This window comes from Dendropsophus ebraccatus, chromosome 5 (assembly GCF_027789765.1).
Source record: "Dendropsophus ebraccatus isolate aDenEbr1 chromosome 5, aDenEbr1.pat, whole genome shotgun sequence".
NCBI lineage: Eukaryota > Metazoa > Chordata > Amphibia > Anura > Hylidae > Dendropsophus > Dendropsophus ebraccatus.
In genome coordinates this window covers 145,895,218-145,914,512 of record NC_091458.1, presented here as the reverse complement: position 1 = coordinate 145,914,512, position 19,295 = coordinate 145,895,218, and the positions used below count along the sequence as shown (strand labels likewise).

At 43.0% G+C, this 19,295-nt stretch overlaps 1 protein-coding gene across 3 annotated transcripts in view; it reads right to left on the bottom strand.

The window, feature by feature from the left end:
• Nucleotides 1-19,295, bottom strand: part of DLGAP3 (DLG associated protein 3) — a 305,405-nt gene that overhangs the window by 108,432 nt on the left and 177,678 nt on the right. For all 3 annotated transcript variants that reach the window (XM_069971552.1, XM_069971553.1, XM_069971554.1), the window contains exon 4: nucleotides 269-474. In XM_069971552.1, the coding sequence (XP_069827653.1) occupies nucleotides 269-474 (206 nt within the window). The remainder of the gene's footprint in view (nucleotides 1-268; nucleotides 475-19,295) is intronic.

Here is a 19,295-nt window from a genome sequence, read left to right as displayed (position 1 = left end):
CATTCTTGACTACACCATATTTTTCGTAGTGGCTGTACTAAGTATTGCAGTCATGTCCTATTCACTTGAATAGGACATAGCTGTAATATTTTGCACTTGAATGAGTTACAGCTGTAATACCGAGAGTAGCACAGCAACTGAGTGCCATGGTCAACTGTGGGTCTTAGGGTTAGATCAACAGGCCCATAGGGATTTATGGTGCTGTAATCTCTTAAAGTAGTAATAAATATAATGAATGTTTAAGAAGGATTTAAAGTAAAATTCATACTTGTTTCTGGGATGATCAACACTCGAAGACCTGCGGTATTTCTCCCGCCGGGTGGCACCTTTGGGTGACATTTTGGTGCTGGTGTCTGAGTCTCCGCTGTCGTCATCCCCCATGGCTTTGATGTAGCTGCCGCTCCTCATCCTGCGGCATGGTATTTCTCCCTCTTTCCCAGGAGCTGGATATCCCCCCCATTCATCTGATGGTACCTGGAGAAACATAAACAATGCGCATTTGCACAGAAATTTCCTGAATGCTCTAATTTTATATTCAGGGGAAAAAGTTAATTATTTTGAAATCAAAGGAAAAAAAAAAAAGAGAGATGTTCCACTAAAAAACTGGTGAATATATATGTATATACACTCACACCAACCATAACATGATCCTTGCAGCTGCAGATTTGAGGACGAATATGATATTAAAAGATAATATAGTCAATGTATATCTGCAATTGCGTGTTTTGCTGCAGATCTGTAGCAGAGACCAAAATCCATAACCCCTGCAGAGCTATTGAGGATTTCATCTTCCCCATCGAAGTCAATGGGAAAAATACAATAAAAAATTTCCAGTGGATCAGACACAACAATTTACACAATACAGATGTAAAGGCAGAGAGTTGAAATTTTGTAAAAATCATCTAGTTTACTATAAACAGATTACAGATTTTCCACATGATAATTTCATACTTAAAATATGCTACAAACCCACCATGTGTGGCCGTATCCTAAGGCCCTGAGTCGAATCATCTCCAAAATGGCAGGTCTTGTAAGGTGTTTCTGATATGCAGCCTAAAAAGGTGTTTCCAAGATATTCGAGTTTAGTCCTTATGCAAATAGGTTGTTTTGGTGCACCGAGGGCGGGGCTCCCACAACCCAGTGCACCAATCCGCCCCTGGCCAATCAGGGCGCATTGGTGCACTGGGGGTGTTACCCCTCTGGGGGCTATTAGCAGGTTAGATGCTTCTAACCTGCAGATAGTTTCCCTTTAAAAGGAAATATGCTGTACACTCCTAACACATAATTAAGAACTGCTGTAACTCCTCCAACCACTTTATGAACATTATGGGCTATGATGGACCGATATCTCCTGAGATCGTAGCATCTATGAAAAGTATTCAAAATAGAAGAGTCCAAGGTGGCACATCCATAGTGAAATTGGTTAGTGGTTTTGTGCAGCCATTTATTGTCAAACCAATGTGTTTTCTCCTTTTAAATCATAATGACAACCAAAAACATCCAAATAACCCTGATCAAAAGTTTACATCCCCCACTTCTTAATACCGTGCATTGCCCCCTCCAACACCAATGACAGATTGAAGTCTTTTGTGGTAGTTTTTGGATGAGGCTCTTTATTTTATCAGATGGTAAAGCTGCCTATTCTTCTTGGCAAAAAGGCTCCAGTTCCCGTAAATTCCTGGGCTGTCTTGCATGAACTGCGTGCTTGAGATCTTTCCAGAATGGCTCAATGATATTGAGGTCAGGAGACTGAGATGGCCACTCCAGAACCTTCACTTTGTTCTAGTATCCAAGGCATTGCTAAAGCCAGTCAGCAGTGTTCAAATTTAAATGGAAAATCATAGGCTCTGTAAAAATCACAGTCAGGTAGACTAACAAAAATTTCGTCCACAGCTGCCAGGAAAATTGTTTGGGATGCAAACACTGATGCACCCGCATCCGAATTCAGCAGCAGTGAAGATCTTCCGGACGGTACTGCAGTACCGGCCGCGATGATCTTTTCTGACACCGGCCGAGTCACAGAACGGACGGTGTCTTATGAATGTGAACACGTTAAATACGACCATAAACTTAAATGGAAATAATACAGTGTGTGAAAGGATGGGGAAAAAAACACAGTATTTTGCAAAAGGAGAAAATAAATAATAAGCATGTTCATTATTTAGACAGTTGTAATCAATTACAACCGTCATTCTATACACCTAATAATTTCCTACAAAAGATATGGACATATTTTTGCCTCCAAATTACAGCTGTATTTACCTTTACTTTATGGTGCGTGGACGTAGGCTATGTTCAAACACAGTATTTTGGTCAGTGTTTCTGTCAGTATTTTGGGCAAAATCAGGAGTGGAACCAGCAGAGAAAAACTATAATGAAAAAATTTGCATAGTTTGGCCGTGAGAACACAACGTCTTTTTTTGGCTCTTTGGCAATTTCATTCAAAAGGACTGGTTATGACCTTGTTTGTCCACATGAAGGCTGTGTGTTTAGGAGTGGGGTTCAGGTGATCCAGTTTCTAACACGTGTACTTACAGTACTTACAGTACTAGTATTAACCACAACTGATGTGGATCTTACACTTTGCTATATACAGTATAAATAGGTTATGGTTGTCATATACTATTGTTTTATGTTTGTGAATATTATTATACTTTGATGAATGCAATTATTATTATTATTATTATTAAGAATATTTTAATTAAATAAAGATGTAATGTTTTACCTGAGCAATGCTTTTTATCACTGAGAAAAGTTTTTTGAGCTGCTTACACATTTGTATCTGTATGAAAAGTATTCTTCCCTTAAACTTTTTTGATTTACAGTGGAAAGTGAATTACGAGCATAATTCGTTCTGGGAGCCTCCTTGTAATCCAAATCGCTCATATATCCAAGCAAACTTTCCGTTAGAAATAGTTGAAACGCAGGTGATTTGTTGCACAACCTTAAAATAAGGTAGGTAAGGTGTTCTGTATAAATAAAGAACATTGTATCAGTGAAGAAGGGGTTAATCAGTTAACTCTCCCTCCACAAACAACTCCCCAGGTGGCTGCAAACCTGCCTGGAGTAGCTATTGCTAAAGGAGTTAATTCAGGGGTCAGAGAGGGGCAGCAGTCATACACCACCCAGCACCATGTGTAGGGAACATATTGTCAACACGTACGTGGCAGCAGCTGGAGATCTCTGGATGACGCCCTGAGGAGGTGAAGCACTCAACGTTTGGGTTACATCTGTGCACGCAGGATCTAAGCTGCACTCAGTCCTCCGGCAGCAGAAAGAAGTGAGGCCGAGCTGCTCGCTTCCACAGGAGGATCTCCACAATGCTACAGGCTCCCTGACGTGGACGGGCACCGTAGGAGAGCTGGAAGGGGTTGATCAACAGCAGAGTTGATGAGGTAGCAGTGGGTTAAAATGAGAGGGCTTTCTACCCAGTACAGTATAAGGCTATGTTCACACACAACGTAAGAGACCGTCCGTTCTCTGAAAAGATCATCCCGGCTGGTACCACAGTACTGGTCAGATAATCTTTAGGGCCGCAGAGTTCTGATGCGGGTGCAGCCGTGCGAGCCTGCATCATAACTCCCCACTGCACATTATGGAGCCAGCGGCCAGGGCCGCTCGCTCCATTGTGTGCACTGACAGGGTTTTCTGCGGCCGCTATACATTGAATAGCGGCTGCAGAAAACTGACATGTCAGTTTTCTACAGCGCCACGAGAGATCCTGGCCTGAGCGTATACTATGTGTATACGCTCCGGCCAGGATCCCATAGAAGGCAAGGCAACATATGTTTTCGTACAAAGTACGGCCGGCTGTACTTTTACGAAAATATACGTTGTGTGAACATAGCCTAAGGATGGGGACACAGGGGGGTCCTATTACCAAATCTTGCTTGTTTACCAAGTTAAAATTCTTAGTTTGTCTTACAAAACGCTCTCCAACCAAGTTACTTGTGATCCAAGGTTTCACCATATTGCATTAAAACACAAAATCCCTGTGGATTTCATTTAGCTGACTTTTCCCCCATTTGGACGTGGATGAGAAATATAAAGTTAAAATGCGCTCAGTGTAACTAACAGTGTTGTTATAAAATAATGGCCGTATATTATACTGTAGCTCATCAGTCACTGATTGTTGGACTGCCGACAACTGGCACTATCAGCTGTTTGGTTAGGCACTACACAGTGAACAGTATGGGGGGCATTTATGGTGGGGAGGAGTCGTACGCCACGGAGAAGGCGCAGATTTGTCCCATCTCCCTGGCGTAAGCCTGACGTATCCCCACTCGCCTGATGGGGGGGGAGGGGGTGCGGCAAGGGGGGGAGGAGGCATAAATCATGATCCAAATCTACCCCTGCTGGAATCAGGTATAAATTTGGAACTTTAGGCACAGGTTCAGGTGCCCAGCTGGCCAGATTCGCAAAGTGGCGCGCGCCTCTTAGTGAATTCGCCGGGGAAAAGGGGACGGGCCTTAATTTAAGACACAGGAGTACACTAGCCTTCAAAAATCTCCCCCTATGTCTCCATTCACTGTTTATCAGAAGCAACCTGTAACTGCAGTTTTGCTCCTATTCACTTGAATGGGAGCTGAGCTGCAGTTACACATCACCACTGCAAGGGTGGGTTCATACTGAGGAATTCTCGCTGATAATGTCCGCGGAATTCCGCTGTCTGTCCGAGCGCACGACCGCGCCTTTCCGCCGGCTCCATTGACAACATTCTATGGGCCGGCGTATTCCGCCGAAAGAAGTGACATGTCACTTCTTTCGGCGGATAGCGGAATACGCTGGCCCATAGAATGGTGTCTATGGAGCCGGCGGAAAGGCGCGCGGCTGTGCGCTCGGACAGACAGCGGAATTCTGCGGACATTATCTGCGAGACTTCCTCAGTATGAATCCACCCTAACACAGTAAACAGAGACAAACTCCATTCACTGTGTAGTGCGACACCAAATGGCTTTTTCCTCCGCTAAAACCTTGGTGAATCTTATAAGGCGATAAATACGGTAATTTCATTTCCACAGCCACATTGGTTGTCTCTTCTGATTGAGCTTTTCAGTAAGCAGCCGGCAGATGGTAAACACTGACTGATAAAATTACGAATGCCGAATAGCTTCACTTCCTATTGTCACTTTTTCTAAAACGTAACCCAAAACAAAACATAAAAATAGCAATGTCTGTAAATAAACAAATATACTAGCAACCTTGAGTAATACCACAGTATATGACCATTTTTAAATCTGCAGGGAAAGTGAATAAGCAAATTATTTTTATACAGTTAGTAGGAACACAATCTAGTGCTGGGTCTCAGCATAAATACCAACACGATTGTCAATATATTAGTCCTGCATACCCAGTGACAGACATGGAAAACATGTAATTGTCATCCAAATAATAAAGGTCCTTAAAGGGAACCTGTCACCCCTGGATATGCCCCCCCCCAATACTTACCCCATCCTGCCAGTCCCGCTCCTGATTATGGTCCCGCCGGCGTGCTCATTATGGAAATGACTGAAGATCAGTCCAACGTCCAGGAAATAACTGCTATCGTCATGGCGGGACCAGCATTGGAAGTGGGACCGGCAGGATGGGGTAAGTATAGAAGTCTATATCCAGGGGTAGGGTGGGTTCGGGGGGCCTTTAAATGGTTCCCTTTAAATGGGAAAATTGGGTGGGGAGGTAGAATTCTAGGAGAAGCAGTAGGAGAGGGAAGGTGGGGCTGTCAAAGATCTACTGAAACTATCTCAACCAATGAGCAGCTGTACTTCCTCCCCCTCTCACTATCCACCTTCCATGACGAGAGTGGAGTTACGTGTCCTAAACATTGCATGCAGGCTAAGCCATGCCCATGCAATGTTCAATAGCTGCACAATGTTGCGTGCTAGGGAGCAGAACAAATAGGGCCTTTTCTGCTCCCCAGATAACCCCTTTAACCCCCTTCACGTTAGCAATACGTAGATATACGTTCCTGCTCCACATACCAAGTGCAACAGGAACGTATATGCACGTTCCTGACTGAAGGGGCTGTAGATGTGTGCAGGACCGCTGCAGTGTGAGCGGCCCACACACCAAGTGTCCAGGGAGCCCAACATAATGACAGGCAGCTGCGACCCTGCCGCTGCCTGTCATAAACCGCCTAAATGCTGCGATCTATAGCGATTGCGGCATTTAAGGTCCTCAGTGACAGGACAAGCTCCTGTCACTGACTGATCAGGACCCCTTGTTCAGCGATCGCTTGTACCGCCACTTACCTCCATCCTGTTGGATGGGCGATCTATGCATAGAGTCTGCTCTCAGAAAGGTTCTATGCATAAATTACCAATAACACTGATTTATGCTATGCTATGGCATAGCATAGATCACTACATGCAATCTAATGATTTTATGTTTTAAACATTATGTTTCCTAAACATCCCCCTGTAACCTCCGTGCCCCCCTCCATCAGTCAGTAATCTTACTTTGAAGAAGTCCCTCGCTGTATGTAAATTTCTGGCAAGTAGTCACGGTGGGCGGATTTAGTCAAGGTGGGCAGGATCAGTCATAGGTCCTGGGCGTCTGTAATGGCTGTAATCACGCCCAGAGGGGCGTGCTTAAGGTCTGCCTTCCATCCACGTAACCTGGTGGCTTGCGTTTCACGTTGGCGGCGCGCTGACGTCATCCGCACGCAGCGCCGTCATCTTCCGGAGTCCGCGCATGCGCAGTACGTCGGCGGCGTCTCCCGCCGTACTGCGCATGCGCGGACTACAAAAGATGTCTGTGCTGCGTGCGGATCATGTCAGCGCGCCGCCGACGTGAAACGCAAGCCGCCGAGTCACGTGGATGGAAGGCAGACCTCAAGCACGCCCCTCTGGGCGTGATTACAGCCATTACAGACGCCCAGGACCTGTGACTGATCCTGCCCACCTTGACTAAATCCGCCCACCGTGACTACTTGCCAGAAATTTACATACAGCGAGGGACTTCTTCAAAGTAAGATTACTGACTGATGGAGGGGGGCACGGAGGTTAGAGGGGGATGTTTAGGAAACGTGCTGGGTGATGTGCCAGCACGTTTCCTTATCTTAAGATGGATTTTCGGCATGATTGGTTCCCTTTAAAGGAGAAGTCGGGCGAAAATTTTTATTAAAATATTGTATTACCCCCCCCCCTCCCCCAAAAGTTCTACAAATCACCAATATACACTTATTACAGGAAATGCACATAAAGTGCTTTTTTTACTGCACTTACTACTGCATCAAGACTTAATTTCCTTGATAACATGGTGATGTCACTTCCTGGATAACATGGTGATGTCACTTCCTGGATAACATGGTGATGTCACTTCCTGGATAAAATGTTGATGTCACGACCCGACTCCCAGAGCTGTGCGGGCTGTGGCTGCTGGAAAGGATGACGGCAGGGGGACACTGAGGAACACAGGGCACTGGAGGGACACTGAGCATCCCTCTGCCATCATCCTCTCCAGCAGCCACAGCCCGCACAGCTCTGGGAGTCGGGTCGTGACATCACCATTTTATCCAGGAAGTGACATCACTATGTTATCCAGGAAGTGACATCATCATGTTTATCCAGAAAGTGACATCACCATGTTATCCAGGAAGTGACCTCACCATGTTATCCAGGAAGTGACATCACCATGTTATCCAGGAAGTGACATCACCATGTTATCCAGGAAGTGACATCACCATTTTATCCAGGAAGTGACTTCACCATGTTATCCAGGAAGTGAAGCCTTGATGCAGTAGTAAGTGCAGCAAAAAAAGCACTTTATAAGCTTTTTCCGTAATAAGTGTATATTGGTAAATTGTACAACTTTTGGCGGGCAATACAACACTTTAATAAAAATTTTCTCCAGACTTCTTCTTTAACCCCTTAAAGAGTCACTGTCGTATTTTTTTTTTTTTGCAGAAATCAATAGTCCAGGCGATTTTAAGAAACTTTGTAATTGGGTTTATTAGCCAAATCTGCCATTATCTGCATGTAAAAAGCCTTTTCCCAGGTCCCCCCCTCCTTCCTCTTTTTCATCCACTCTGAAAAATCAGAAAATTGTGACTTGTTGCAGGAGACTTACCCTGTCTGCTCTAGGGAGAGGGGAGGGGGGAGGGGGAAGGAGGGAGTTAGCCGGCAGCAGAAAGCAGATAACAGAGGATTACAGGCACAAAGCTGGGTGACAGCTGTAATCTGAGCTCAGACAGATCACTGGTGATGGTCAGAACAGATAATGGGTGAGGGATTTGTAGATTAACTCTTTGTTGTCCTGTTTTGGTCTTTTCTTTAGCTCTCTCCATAGGAGAACAATGAAGACAGGGGGGAGAGCTTCAAACTGCTTTTTCATGATAAAAATGCATTTTTCGGATAATAAACCCAATTACAAAGTTTCTTAAAATCGCATGGACTATTGATTTCTGCAAAAAAAAAATTCACGACAGTGACACTTTAAGGACGGAGCCCAAAATGGCATTAAGGACTGAGAAAATTTTCAAGAGCTATAACTCTTTTATAGTATATGGGAAAGGAAAGGGCTTGTTTTTTTCAGGAACAGGTGTACTTTGTAAAGGCGTCTTTTGATCTACCATAAAATGAATAATGACAGAACCCCCAAAATGTCATTTATGGGGTGAATTTGGGACAAAAAAATGCAATTCTGCATTTCTGCACTTTACGGTAAAACTGACATTTTATCTGTATTCTATAGGTCGGTCTGAAAGCGATATGCAGTTTATATGGCTTTTCTAATGTTTTACTATTTTTATTAACAGTAAAACTTTTTATTTGCAAATAGGTATGATTACAATGGCCCTTTTTTGACTCTTATAGCATTTCTATATTTTCACGTACGGGGGTGTATGGGGTGTTATTTTTTGCGCCATAATCTCTAGTTTTAATTAATACCATATTTGTGGACATGAGACATAATTGATCAAGAGACCTCTAGTAGTCAGAAACAACGATCGGAACCCCCCACATGCTTTGAATTGAACTCAGTGACAGGACTCCATGATGTACCTATACAGCATGGGTCCTTAAGGGGTTAAGTTGTAGTTTTTATTGGTACTGTTTTGGAATATGTATGACTTGTTTTAATTTTTACCATTTTTTTTCTTGGGGGGGGTTAAAAATACAAGAATCATAGCTTTTTTTATAGTTTTTTTTTATCCCGTTAAGGGTTGGGGGTAAATAATAAAATAATGTTATTATTCAGGTTGTTACAGATGCAGCGATACCTAATATGTATATTTTTTATTTTTAATGTTTTATATAAAATAAGGGAAAGGGAAAAAGCACTAGTACTGTTTATTGAATGGGGGGATGGGGGATGTATTTTATTACTTTTATTTTATGCACTTTATTATTATTATTATTATTATTATTATTATTTATTTTTATTTTTTTTTTACTTTTTCATGTCCCACAAGGGGACTATTACAGTGATCATTAGCTCACTTCTGTGATATAAAGCGCTAGTCATCTATTCCTGTGTATTACATTGTGTATTCAGCCTGTCAGCAATGTGCTGACAGGCAATGTAGCACGGCCGGGTACATAGGCATCAATAGCAGCCCTAGGGGCCTTCACAAGGTCCCCCGGGTGACATGGAGACACATCCGACAGAGATCCCAGAGTCACCTGCTCCAGTCTCTTTACATGGCTCGGTCACGATCTGACAATGGCATGTAAAGAGTTAATCTATCATGTTTTTCTGTTACTGATAGATAGTAGAACTCACAGCCGGCCCCTGCTCTATCACCGCACTAACACCCCTGATATCCCTTATTCTATAAAAAGGCCTAGAATAAGGATCCTTAATGACCGTCGTGAAAAGGCATATCGGCGGCCATTAAGAGGTTAAATTGGTATATTTTTTATTTACATTTTGGGGTACTAGATATTCTTTGTAGGTGTGTTAGATCATGTGTGAATATCATTTGTACCATATGTATGGTGATAGTTTCATACAAAGGTGTAATATTGTATCCCAATAGTTCAGTCCCACAGTATATATGTTGGACTGCATAGCTTAAAGGGATATTCTGCTCAAGCTTAAAATGGGGCTATAACTAGAAAACTATACTGATACGTTATGTAAAATGAAGCATATTTCCAATGTACAAGCATAACTTAAAATGTATCGTTTGAAAGATATAGAACCACTAATACCACCATGTGATGTTTTGTTTCATTATCTGTTGCCCTTGGTTACACGGGGCATCCATTTTCTTTTTTCGCACATGGTCAGTTCAATCGTCACATGATCTGTCTCATAAGTACTGGCAGTTCATTTTCACTTCACATGCAGCTAGGCGGATTGTGGGAAAGTGTTCGCACGGTTGCCTGGCAACAGCAGGGTCTCAGTTTAAAGCGGCACTATCAGCAGGTTCGGGCCAGTGAACCTGCTGATATGCGCCTGCCGCTCTTTACCTCAGGATCCCTGGGCTGTCTGCTGTGTTCCTTATTCCGGTGTGGTCCGGTAACCCGTTCTTTACGGCTAATTAATTATATGGTAATTAGCATGCTCAGAGCATTTGGGGCGTTCCCCCATGCTCCCGGAGCAGCCTCCTCTCGACTTGCCCTACTATGCGTATTCAAATATGCATAGCTATGACGGTTGTTACGGCACATGTGCAGGGAGCAGCCCGTAACAACCGGCATGGCTATGCATATTTGAATATGCATAGTAGGGCGGGCCGAGAGGAGGCTGGCTAGTGCGGCCGTGCCCGGGAGCATGGGGAACGCCCCCAAATGCTCTAAGCGCGCTAATTACCATATCAGTAATTAGCCGAAAACAACGGGTTACCCAGACCGCACCGGAATAAGAAAGACAGCCCGGGGATCCTAAGGTAAAGAGCGGCAGGCGCATATCAGCAGGTTCACTGTTCTCTTCTACATATATGTATATGGTAGACATCTGATCACACCTTCTTTGCTTTGTGACACCACTCCTTTAAAAAAGACCCTGTCAGCAGGTTTAAGTTAAGTTAAGGGCCGAATCCCGCCTGCTCTCTTTTAATGGAAGGCCTTGTGCACCTCTGCTCTTCACGACTTTCTGCTCAAAGAATTTCTTTGAGTGGAAAGGCACAAAGAATGGAGGAACACAAGGCCTTCCATTGAAAGAGATAGAAGGCGGGTTTCAGCAGTCCGCAGGCAAATCCGAGCAAAATCTCAGTGCCAATTGAGTAGTGTGAACAGGCTCTAAGGGTAGTATAAACTAGTGACAGAGAAGCTGAACAGAATAATGTATCAATTACATTGTTCTGTGCAGCCGATTTAGAGATATCACGGACAATAAGTAGTCCTCTCCATTATAAGTATGAGCCCAGCAGTCCAGGATATTCATGAGAAGCAGAAAACTCCACCCACTCTGCCCAGTCAATCAGCAGCTGGAGGGTGGGGGGAGTATGGCAAGAATCATATTCTCCTGCATATTAGGAGAACGGCTGAACATAATGATGTAAGTAATATCTGTTCAGCATTTGCTCTCCCCCTTTGTCCTCCTACATCATCTTCACTTCCGAGGTGGACTCATCTGGCAGAGACAGCCTGCTCAGCCAATCCCTGACTGAGACAGGACAGCCAAGGAAGTGGAGGCGGGATCACTCAGCTGGGGGCCTGAGATGGCACAGGAGGACACCGGGGGAGCGTTGAGACATAAGAATAGGCTGCTTGTTATGTTCTCAGCAATGTGATAAGTTTGAGTGGAACACCCCTCAAAACATTGCAGCTGCATTCCTAGACACGTTGGCCCTAGTGTGAATCTCCTCCAATTTCCAATGGAATAAGACTGTGGGGTTGGAAAAGTACGTGAGCATGTTGTGTGATTAATCATCGTTCTGACAGTGTGATTATTATTCTGCGGTGTTATAACACTATCTGTCAGATAAAGAAGATAAAGTGAGCAAAATGTTTGTGGTATAAAAGCTGTCCTGTGCCTGATTCTTTACTTCAGAGACTAATTAGACAGAAGGAATAGGAAAGCCTCCGGTGTCCCTCCACACACCCAGGTGCATTCATATTGCGGATAGAGTCCGAAACTTTATGATTAAGAACACTGCACCTCATAATCTAATTTAATCTAAATCCACATGTCGTATGTCTTTTGTCTTCCCAAGAGAGGGTTACAGTTTGTTTATCCAGGCATGTTCATTTAATACTGAAACAAAGGGTAGAAGATAGCCAAGATATTTCATATCAGTGGTATACAAGATTCAATCTCCAATTATGCATCTTACCAAAATTTAAAGAGGTATTCCACTCAAACAAAACTTTTCATAGGTTGCTGCCCATTGTGAGACTAACAATTCAATCCATACTTATTATTATCTATTCTATTCAGTCTTCTTCCCCCAGTTCTGAGCTGCTGCTTTCTGCTGAAAAATCTAAAATCTGTGTGTGCGCCTTTCTCTTTGTCTCCCCCTCCTCCCCGATCCCTTCTGAGACAGCTGATGCAACCAAGTCCCTGGCAGACTTTATCTGCAACTTTGTTGCTTCTTTGTAATGCTGGAAGGGTTAATCTGAGGTCAAGATGCTGATGAACTCACTGTGATTAACCCTCCCAACATTACAAAGAAGCTACAATGTTGCAGATAAAGCCAGTCATGGACAGGTTGGGCAACGTTCTCCGAAACCCGATCATCCCGCGGCTGAAGAAGTTGGATGCTGCCCTAGGGAGTTATAGAAAACCTATATAAAGCCTCCCTTTTCTTGCTGCTTGCCCTTCTTCTTTTTATTAGCTATGCCCCTGTGGCAGGTAGGGTATGCAGCAAGAAGAAAGAGGCGCTGCAGGCCTAGGGGATAGATCATATAGGCCCCGTCTAATTGACACTGCTCCTTTGGAATAAAAGATAATTTTTATGAAATGGACAGCAACAGGACCTGACCGCACATGGACTGATCGTGGCGACGGTATTGGTGGTTGGCAAGGGCATTCAGATTTGCTTTAAAGGGGAAATATCAGCAGGTTAGACAAATCTAGACCCGTACAGTGTCGGGGACGCGGAGGAGCTAGGTTTGTGTCTTACCTTCCTCCTCGGCACCTCTCACTCGCTGTTAGTTGGGGTAAACTCCGCTCTTAAGCACCCTTAGGAGCACTGCCTGCCTCCTCCATTGATTATTATTAGAAGGGATGGGCCGGATGATGCGGCAGTGCTCCTAAGGGTGCTCCGGAGCAGAGTTTACCCCGACTAACAGTGCAGGACCTCAGCGTTCCCGGTGCTATAGAGGGCTATCAGCAGGTTAGGTTTGTCTAACCTGCTAATAGTTCCCCTTTAATCTCTAATCCTGTTTCAAGGCACTTTAATGGTGAGAAACTAAATTGCAGATAACAGCCTACCTCTTATATTTAACACTCAGTAGCGTAATTTGGTGGGGGCAGAGGGGGCAGCCGCTCCCGGGCCCAAACAGGCAGGGGGCCCACTGAAGATTTCACCAGTTAATGCTGTTCGCAAAAGCTATTGCTTTTGCAGACAGACTTAACAAATGTCTATTGGCTGTAGGTGGCCCCTGGCCAGCAACCAGTGCTCCTGGGGGGCCCACACGGCTACTGAATATTGTGTCTGACCATTTAACTGTATGCGCTTGTATATGAGGAGAACATACAGTTGAATGCAGCAGGGTGATTGATAAGGCGAAGAGAGCATTAGCTTTCCACCCTGCCAATCACTGTTGTGGCCACAAGAGGCCATTCCCTCCCTTAGAGCTGTGGGACATGAGTGATCTCACTCATGCGCTCGCAGAGCAGGGAGCGAGTTGACACAAGAAGACTACAGTACTGCAACCACACAGCAGGTAAGTATGGCTTTTTTTTTTTTTTTTTTTTTTTACAGCCGGGGAAGTGGGTGGCTGGATGGGGAATACATACCAGGGGGATTACCTACATGAGATGGTGCTGGAGGGGATGCCTACATGGAGGATACTACCTTTTGGGGGGAGGGGGGATGGAATTGCCTGCACAGAGAGGTCTAAATACTAGATAGATGCACAGATGGGAGTCTAACTTCTATATGAGGGCACAGAGGGCCCTAACTACTACTACATGGAAACAGAGGAAAGTAATTACTATATTGGGGCACAGAAGGCCTAACTACCATATGGATGCACAGAGAAGCTGAATTTCAATATGAAGGTACAGAGGGACCTCACTACTATATGGGGGTGCACACGGAGGGTCTATCTTCTAAATGGAGGAACAAGGGGGATAATTTACTATGTTAGGGTATAAACAGTGGCCTTTTTACTATAATGAGAGCATAGAGAGACCCGGCGAACTAAATGAGGGCTAAAATTGGGTCTAAATACTACATGGAGGAATAAATTGGCTGCTCTCATATACCCTGTACACCATGATTATTGGGGCTGATTTCTCCTACATTTTTAATGTATTGTCATGTATTGTTTCTATTGATTAATAAAGTAATTATTCCATTCAGTTATGTGGCAGTACTTTGGCTTTTTTGTATATAGGTTATTTAGTATAGTTGCTTTGTACTCCATGGGACTATTTATTGTTAGTACCCAGCATTTGTACTATACATTTACTCTATTGGTACTGCGGGTATCCTCTTTGGGTGTTGCTAATTTGGTCATTGACCATCAGCTATGGTGTAGTCCTCATGCTGCCCAATAGATATTGGCCAAATAGATATGAGATAAAGAGATAGAAGAATGGATGGATGGCTAATTAGAAAACAAAAACAGTGCCATAGCTTCCTCTATGTTGTGTGTGATATTACAACTTGGTTTCTTTCTTTTTTAGAGGAACTGAGCTGCACTACTACATCTAAGCTTTGGAGGAGAGTGGCGCTGTTTCTGGAAAAAGGCAGCTATGTTTTTGCAATGCTGGATAACCCCTTTAATTTTTACATGGTTATATATATGTGAGATGCAGAAAGTCTTTTCCATTGTTCTCAGTCCCTGTTCACTATGAATAATGTGGTAGAAAATACCCTTTATTATTCGGAAAGAATTGATTTCTCATCTGCTGAGGTTCCCTATGGGTAACATAATCGGTTGGGGGCCCACGGAGACTCACTCGTCCCCCCTAGGCACTAGTTGCACTATAAGTCTTCTTCCTTCTGAATTAGAGCTAATTTAATCATTGGTCTTAAATACTTCTTGCACTTGGTACAACTTCACAACTATGACAACCTGGCCTATATACATTAGAAAGCTCCAAGTCCCAAAAACTATTCGACAGTAATCAATATTAATTCAGTTTATTCAGCTACCAGAATTTTTTAAAAAAAAATCTCTATGCATTGAGCTCCTCCTAGTGGAGGCTGCAGGTAAATGCCACAGCTCTGTGTTTAAAAGCAAAGTCAGAGTAGTTTATTTTTGGGTCGATGATCTAAAACTTAAAGGGGTAATTAAAAAAAAATATATTTTTTCAAATCAACTGGAATCAGAATTTGTAAATTACATCTATTTAAAACTTGAGTCTTCAAGTACATTTCAACTGCTGTATGTCCTGCAGGAAGTGGTGTATTCTTTCCAGTCTGACACAGTGCTCTCTGCTGCCTCCTCTATTTATTTCAGGAACTGTCCAGAGCAGGAGCTCTAGACAGATAGACGATAGAATACCTCTGGACAGTTCCTGACATGGCCAGAGGTGGCAGCAGAGAGTACTGTGTTCGACTGGAAAGAATACACCACTTCCTGCAGGACATACATCTGCTGATAAGTACTGGAAGACTTCAGTTTTTAAATAGAAGTAATTTACAAATGAATATAACTTTCTGACACCAGTTGATTTGAAAAAGAAAAAAAAGAGTATCCCTTTAACTACTAACAAATGATTACTAGACTAATGGTTGGAGGACTAGTCTATACCATTCTACGGGGGTTCAAGTGCACTGATCCAAAGGATTTGTTTATTTGTTTATTGGAAAATTTATAAATTTATAAAATGTATAAATAAATGCACTTAAAATGAGAGTAACACCCCTTTAACAATGGCTTTACCTAAGAAGGAAAGGGTTGGGCAAAGAACAAGCTGAAGTTTACTCTCTCTATTACCGATTGTGGTCCGTAGAATCCCGGCTATGCTTTATACTACATGATATGCCCTTTCGTTTCCAAATATCTTTAGAGCAGGTTTAATGGCACAAACAGTATAGTCGGAGATGGTTACGGGCTTGGTGCCCCAATCAACAATAGTGAGCAGATGGCACCCAACGCAATCAAAACTTCTCTGTTTAGCCAACACATATGTGGTAACAACCACTTTAAGGTCCTTTGCCAAGCAATACATGGGCGTTTTTACTGCTCTGAGAACACTCAACCTATTTATACATTTAAAACACATCAATAAACAAAAAAAAAGAAATCCGAGTTATGGGATGCAAAGAAGTGGAAGACTAACATTGCGGGAATACCACTAAGCCAGTGTTCGCTTATTTGTCTGCTCACCGGAAAACACATTTAACACAGGCAATCACTTACAATATTTCTTCAAAATGTCAGAGCGCTATGATAGACAGCAGTTTAACAGCCGAGCCGGAACGTAAAAGAGCGGGATTTTGTAAGCTGTCACTTCAATCACATATATAAGTGTATAGTACGGAGCAGCAGAGATCAGTGTAGATGCACGTACAGCATGTCTCCCTGATCATTACAGAAATATTCTCAACGTATGCTTGTGATCACCTCTACTGCTAGAGACGATTGACATGTCAAAATTTTCTATATTTCTGCATCAATTTGATTCCAAAAAATATATTATTTAACATATTGGACTTGGTTATTTATATATTGAAGAAAATGAACCAACATCACATGGCTATGCTCGCTCAACGTCTTTTTTCGGCCGTTTTGCGGACATCTTTTTGGCGCCAAAACGCACCGGTTTTATGGAAATTGGCGCGTTTTGGCACCAAAATGAGGGCTGTCCAATAAGACGACATAGAAGTGGCCACAAAAAGACCTTGTGTGAGCATAGCCCATATCTGTGAGTAGTAAAAGTATGTGAACCCTTAGGATTAGCGGATAATTACCTTGTCAGATTAGCAGATAATTAGCAAATAATTGTCTTTTCAATTGTGACCGCTGGATCTATAGGGTTGACAGATTAACCCTTTCATGACCAAAGGTCATTGATGCACTGAGGTCCAGGTCACAATGAAGCAGTGTTCTCCTCCTCGCTCTTTAAGAGCCATAACGCTTTTATTTTTACACCTTCGGGGCTGGTCGGGGTGTTCCTTTTTGCACCATGATCTTTAGTTTTTACTGGTATCAAATAGGTGAAAATTTTGATTACCTTTTATTTATTTTTTTTTTGAAATATAAAAAATTATTTAAAAAAAAGCCAGCAGTGAAACCGTTCACTATGTGGCCATTGTTTTAAAACGGACGTTATTTGTCATTAAATGGCGGTCATCCGCTCAACTTCAGCAGTGTGTCATTGGCTGGACCAAAATACTGTGTGGGAACATAGCCTTTGATTAAATGTTCAATTTAACCCCTTAGTGACAGCCTATTTTGGCCCTTAAAGCGACTCCGTACCCACAATCTGTAGAGGTGGCAGTCAAAGCCTTCTTTGCTTGCACACACGCCAGTAACACCACGGCGGCTGTGTAGCTCTGTCCAGGGGAATGTGGGAAACCTGTCCTTAAAGCGACTCCGTACCCACAATCTGACCCCCCCAAACCACTTGTACAGTCAGATAGCTGCTTTTAATCCAAGATCTGTCCTGGGGTCAGTTCGGCAGGGGATGCAGTTATTGTCATAAAAACAACTTTTAATCCAGCAGCGCTGTGTCTAACGGCCGGGGCTTACATTTGTCTATGCATTAGGCTGGCACAACCTCTATGTCCTTCCTCCCCACCCTCCTCATCATTAGGAATGATCCAGGAACATTTACTGCTGTTTGAGCTTTGCACAGGTATATTAACAATCCAGTCCATGTTCAATTTACACACAGGTGGGGAATAGGAAGCAATCTGCCTGGAGCATTCCTAATGATGAGGAGGGTGGGGAGGAAGGACAGAGAGGGTGTGCCAGCCTAATGCATATACAAATGTAAGCCCCGGCCGTTAGACACAGCGCTGCCGGATTAAAAGTTGTTTTTATCACTATAACTGCATCCCCTGCCGAACAGACGCCAGGACAGATCTTGGATTAAAAGCAGCTATCTGAAGGTACAAGTGGTTTGGGGGGGACAGATTGTGGGTACAGAGTCGCTTTATTGACCAGGCAATTTTCTTAGTTTTTCATCGACGCCCACCAAGAGTCATACAATTTTTTTTATTTTTGCCAACGTAGCCATAGGAAGATTATTCATCTTTTTTGGGGGGCATAATAGAAAAATAGAAAATTTTATTCTTTTTTCAGTTTTTTATATGAAACTTACACTATTCAGCATGTGGTAAACATAACATAATAAATGTATTCTCTGGATCGCTATGATTACAGAGATGCCAAATTTGCATAGGTGCTTTAAATATGAACTCTTTAGCACAATAGAAACTATTTTCCTGAAAAAAAAAAAAAAAATTACATTCTGGATTAAACTACCCATAGTGAAGAATTTATAGTGACAGCAGATCTTTATTTATTTTGCCCAGACAACCCCTTTAAAGGGCAAATCCAGAAAGCAGGAAAGGTCCTACCTCTTCTGCTCTCCGGCACTCCACTTTTTCCCTCTGCCTGTCCATGCTGATAACTTCCCCAGAAGAGAGAGAGGTGGGAGCATGTTGCGGTGAGTGACCAATAGCTGCCCAATGTTACCGGCATCACTGCGACATCTATTGGACTATGCGTGGAGGTGTTATTTCGCCCCCCTTTCACCTGTGGAAGTTATTACCAGGGAGGAAGTGCGGTGCCAGAGAACAGAAAGGGTAGGACCTTACCGACTCTCCAGATATCACCTTTAAGCACAATTTGGTGTACTTAAGAATTGGTCAATAAGAATAAAGTTAACGTTTTGCAACGGCCAAGCCGAAGTTCTGACCTTAATCTAAAAGAAATTTTGTGGAAGGACCTGAAGTGAGCATATTATGTGAGCAAACCCAACAACATAAACACAGTTGCTGTTCTGTATTGAAGAATGGACTAAAATTCCTCTGAGACGATGTGCAGGACTAATCAATAGAGATGAAAATAGCAAATTGCTGCAGCAAACTGCAAGTGTCCGGACTCACCATATATACTCCCCGAGCGTATACACGATAAAAACCTGTTCTAGAATTTTTTTAATAAATATGATAAATAATATAATAAATATATTTATATATACAAAAATGAGGTTCTTAGCAAACCATTTGATATACTTAGCAAACTGCCTCTCTCGTTCTATATGTCTACAAAACT